At 39.8% G+C, this 4,944-nt stretch overlaps 1 protein-coding gene across 1 annotated transcript; it reads left to right on the forward strand.

Moving 5' to 3' along the window:
• The first annotated feature begins 1,697 nt into the window (after positions 1–1,697).
• GPR85 (G protein-coupled receptor 85) lies at positions 1,698–2,822 on the forward strand. The gene has a single exon (XM_044678751.1). It carries the CDS (start codon positions 1,710–1,712, stop codon positions 2,820–2,822), a length of 1,113 nt encoding a protein of 370 aa, XP_044534686.1. The 5' UTR covers positions 1,698–1,709.
• Positions 2,823–4,944: the final 2,122 nt, after the last annotated feature.

Genomic DNA, 4,944 nt, shown 5'->3' on the forward strand with positions numbered 1-4,944 from the left:
GAAAGGAGGGGGCGGGGGGGCACGGCGGTGATGAAGCTGCAGGTTCACGGGCAGAGATACCTCCCTGTGGTTTTTGACAATAAACTGCATAATGGAAGTACACACAGACAATGCATCTTCAACAGGGCTTGTTGGGAGCTCCTTGTCTGGAGAGCATTTCAAGACTGAGGGAAATTGGGCTGCGAACCACCAAGAACAGCTCCCTTACAGCACAGAAGCGATTTCTCTTCCCTTCTCCGTGTATGTAGCGTGTGTGCATGTGTATGTATCTCTCTATTATAAATCCAGGGGTGGCGGATTTCAGGTTTCGTAATATGCCTGGTGCTGTCGGTATTTACCCGGGGACACACCAGTGGGGAAATTAAAATCATCCAACGGCAGATTTTGCCAGGGTTTGGGGTGGCTTTATTCTGGGTGGTAAAAGAGTAGCAAAGGGAACACGCTTTGGAAGGTGGGGACTGAAAAACCCGGTTTCCCTGTTGTGGCCCCAAAAGCCAGGATCTGGGTACCCCGGTAGATCTGGGTGGTTTTTGTTGTTGTTGTTGTTGTTGTTGTTGGGTTTTTTGTTTTTTGGGTTTTGGGGGGGTTTTTTGCTTTAAAAATCTAGCTACTTGTTGTTTGGAGCAAGGAATAGCAGTGTAAATGGGAGAGGCTTAATTACCCAACATAGACCAGTTCACGTTAAATTCATTTGAATCCAGGCGGCCAAGGCTTACAAATGGAAGTGCATTATTCCTCTGGGTGTGTTTCCTTGGCCAATATTTACATTAACTATTGCTAAGAATCATGTGGGTTTAAAAAAGAAAAGATTCTTGCCAAAAAGGTGGGGGAGGGGTTGGGGGAGGGGGACGACAAAAGACTAAATCACATCACTGTTGTGTCCTCCTAGGACCAGTCTCTCTATTCATTCTAAAGTCTAAAGGTTTAGGTTTAGGAGAAAGAGCAAATATTCTTCTGCCTAGACCATATGCAGAAATGATTGTTTCGGATTCATGTGCTTCGTGGGCTTTGGTTAAAATACATAAATTTTGCAGGGGTTCTTTGGGTGTGATCCATATCAACAGAACAGCTATCTGTAAAACACTGACAAATATTAAGACCTCAGATAGATGGAGATAATGTTCCTTTCTCTTCCTGTCTTTTATATTAGGGGTCTCAGTAGGCTTAATTTTGCATGCCAATGATTAATTCCTGGGTTGACACCATTTAAATAAAGAAGGTTTCATTCTTTAAACTTTAAAGGTATCCAAGTAAAATAAACCTTTGTTTTTCCCCCAAAACATAGAGACCCTTTCTGAACTGGATCACTTAAGAAAACATAAACAAGCCAATTCTTTGAAATCTCAGGCAAAACGGAATAGCTTATAGCTTGCACTTGATATCCAGGTACCTCCAATGTTTGCCAACAGATATAAAACAAATAAGAATACTAGATTTTACAACTTCATTTGCTTTCCCATAAATTAACAGCTTCATGTTAGTACTTTCTGACATCATTGCTTGTTAACTTAAGAACTGATAGCTCAATTTTTTTTCAGATATTCTAATGGCAAATCAGATGGAAGAAAAGAGGATGTATGACTAGACACCAAATCAGTTCTTTTTTGTGGATTACATTTGCAGTAAAATGTATGGATCTATCTCTTCCTTGTTCTTATATATAGATCATGAGACTTGACTGAGGCAATATCCTTAGCATCCATCCATCTATGGCGAACTATAGCCATGCAGCTGACAACATTTTGCAAAATCTCTCTCCTTTAACGGCCTTTCTGAAACTGACTTCCCTGGGTTTCATAATAGGAGTCAGCGTGGTGGGTAACCTTCTGATCTCCATCTTGCTAGTCAAAGATAAGACCTTGCATAGAGCTCCTTACTACTTCCTGTTGGATCTTTGCTGCTCAGATATTCTCAGATCTGCCATTTGTTTCCCATTTGTATTCACCTCTGTTAAAAATGGCTCTACCTGGACCTATGGGACTCTGACTTGCAAAGTGATCGCCTTCCTGGGGGTTTTGTCCTGCTTCCACACTGCTTTCATGCTGTTCTGCATCAGCGTCACCAGGTACCTAGCGATAGCTCACCACCGCTTCTATACAAAAAGGCTGACCTTTTGGACTTGTCTGGCTGTCATCTGTATGGTGTGGACCCTGTCGGTAGCGATGGCTTTCCCCCCAGTCCTAGATGTGGGCACCTATTCATTCATTAGGGAGGAGGACCAATGCACCTTTCAACATCGTTCCTTCAGGGCCAATGATTCCTTGGGATTTATGCTGCTTCTTGCCCTCATCCTCCTAGCCACACAGCTTGTCTACCTCAAGCTGATATTTTTTGTCCACGATCGAAGGAAAATGAAGCCAGTCCAGTTTGTAGCAGCGGTCAGCCAGAACTGGACTTTTCACGGCCCAGGAGCCAGCGGTCAAGCGGCCGCTAATTGGCTGGCGGGATTTGGAAGGGGCCCCACGCCACCCACCCTGTTGGGCATTAGGCAGAATGCAAATACCACAGGCCGAAGAAGGCTGCTGGTCTTAGACGAGTTCAAAATGGAAAAGAGAATCAGCAGAATGTTCTACATCATGACTTTCCTCTTCCTGGCCTTGTGGGGCCCCTACCTGGTGGCCTGTTACTGGAGAGTTTTTGCAAGAGGGCCTGTAGTTCCAGGGGGATTTCTAACAGCCGCTGTCTGGATGAGTTTTGCCCAAGCAGGAATCAATCCTTTTGTCTGCATTTTCTCCAACAGGGAGCTGAGGCGCTGTTTCAGCACAACCCTTCTTTACTGCAGAAAATCCAGGTTACCAAGGGAACCTTACTGTGTTATATGAGGGAGCAGCTGTAAATCTTTAGCCTTGTGAAACACTACCCTTCTCTGCTAAGCAATTGTGGCCTGTAGCCATATCTTGAGAAGAAAATCAAGAATGGGATCAGCAGTTGTAAGGATTTGGGCAACATTCTGCAGTCCTTGCATTAGCTCACCTATAATCCTATTTTAAAATCTCAAAGTGTTCCTGCTGACCATTGATGAAGGTTTGTAATTACGAAAGGACTGAACCACTGCCCTAAGTTTCTCTAGGTGGTGGAAATCTAGATCCTGAAAGTAGCAGGTGCTAAGTATCAGTGCTCAATGCTGTGTATATCACTACATAAGATAAGACCATCAAAAAAAAAAAAGATTAGCATTGGACATCTTAATAAATTAAGTTGACATGAGGTAAACGTGTTGATTAAAACAAAAAAAAACTAATTTTAGAAGTTTGAAGACTTTGAAACATTTCATACTCTTATTGTTTTTGCAAAGACTAATTACTGGGGGACTTAAAGTACTGTAATCAACTAAAGATGTGCCATTCATTATTGGATTATCACACTTTAAAAAAAATCTGTTTGCCTTGTAAGTTTTGGGGAGCATTCCAAAAGCAGGATTTTGGTTCCAGTTTGAGTTTACTTCCCCCAACCCACCCCACCCCCATCCTCAAGTGTGTTACTGTTTCTAAATGCCATTTTTCTTACTGGTGAAATTACTAGCATTGGACTATGTTATGTAGCTGTTTGTTGATTTGGTAAAAAAAAAAAAAAAAGGTTTACTCGACTCATTTTATACTTTGCAAATACTAGATATCTGTCTGGTAGGCAACATTAGTGGTAATATCCAGTCATAACTGAGCAGTCGTTAATAATACAGAATCAACACACGTTGCCTTAAAGGGTTGGTTATCTAGTATTTTCCATTTTATTTATCATTGGAGCAAATAGGCAAGGAAAATTGAATCCGTACTAACTCTGGTCAGTCATCTGGGAGTGCATGAAAGATCACTTAATCCTCTCTTTCCTTTTTCTCCCATGGTTTGAAAAATTAGGGTGCACATCATTGGGATAATGTGAATCTTTTTTTTTTTAAGGTGTGCTGCCCATTCTAGTTTGTTCTGAGAAACACAGGCAGTTGATGTATGTTTATATTTTGAGTCAGCTGTCATGGGGAGACCGCAGCCTTAGTATGATATCTTGCACAATTTGTGGAGCATTTATTCTACTGAAGGCACAGTCTTGTTTATACTTTCTGCACATTGGGTGTATTGGTCGTTTTAAATTATTTAAGTTTTAACTTGTGAAAGCTTATAATATGATTTCTGGTATTTTAGAAATACATTAGAGTCTGTGAGTCTCATTCTTTAAGATACAGATGTGTGAATTTCAATATAAAGTTGCATTTGCCAAAATTTACTTGTGTAGCCTGTTAATTTTCTTGGAATAAAATTTTGTTTGTTTTTTTTTTTACATTCATCTTTTAAAAAAAGGTTTAGTTAGGAAGCACAAAGTAGGGAGATTGTAGATATGCAGTGGTGTGTTATTTTCTTTAGTTGCTATACTTCCAAACTAAAGATGTATGAATGAAGAGGAGCACAAATCTGATAAATGATCATGATCTTCAGTTGCACTGTTGTAGGATTTCCATAATTATCCATCATCCTTGTTCTAACAGGCCAGTTTTATTTGAAGTTGCAGACCAGCATACCTGGTTGGCTAAAAGTTTTGAAATAAGCACTGCATTTTAATTTTAGAAGATAATTACAATTTAGCACCAGAAATTTTTAGTTTCAAGAAGCACAATCTATTATAAAAATCTGACAGATCATTGTTTTTTTTTTTTAAATAATATAACTGGAATTTGTATGGTACAGGCCCCTTTCATTGTACAGTACTTTTGTATCCACAAAATTAATCTAACTATAAAAAAAGATCACTAAAATTCTAAAAGTTCATGCTAACCTAGAATGATATATGGAACTATTCAGAGTTTTGCACACATAAGAGCAAAGAATTCAAGCCATGATTTAGTGAGCAATTTGTTTGACCTCATTTCCACTTCATACCAAAATTGATTGGATCTGAGGCCAAAATGAACACATTACAGAGAAATGAACCTCAAAATAGAAATATGGACTTCAT

This window comes from Gracilinanus agilis, chromosome 5 (genome assembly GCF_016433145.1).
Source record: "Gracilinanus agilis isolate LMUSP501 chromosome 5, AgileGrace, whole genome shotgun sequence".
In the NCBI taxonomy this organism is placed as follows: domain Eukaryota; kingdom Metazoa; phylum Chordata; class Mammalia; order Didelphimorphia; family Didelphidae; genus Gracilinanus; species Gracilinanus agilis.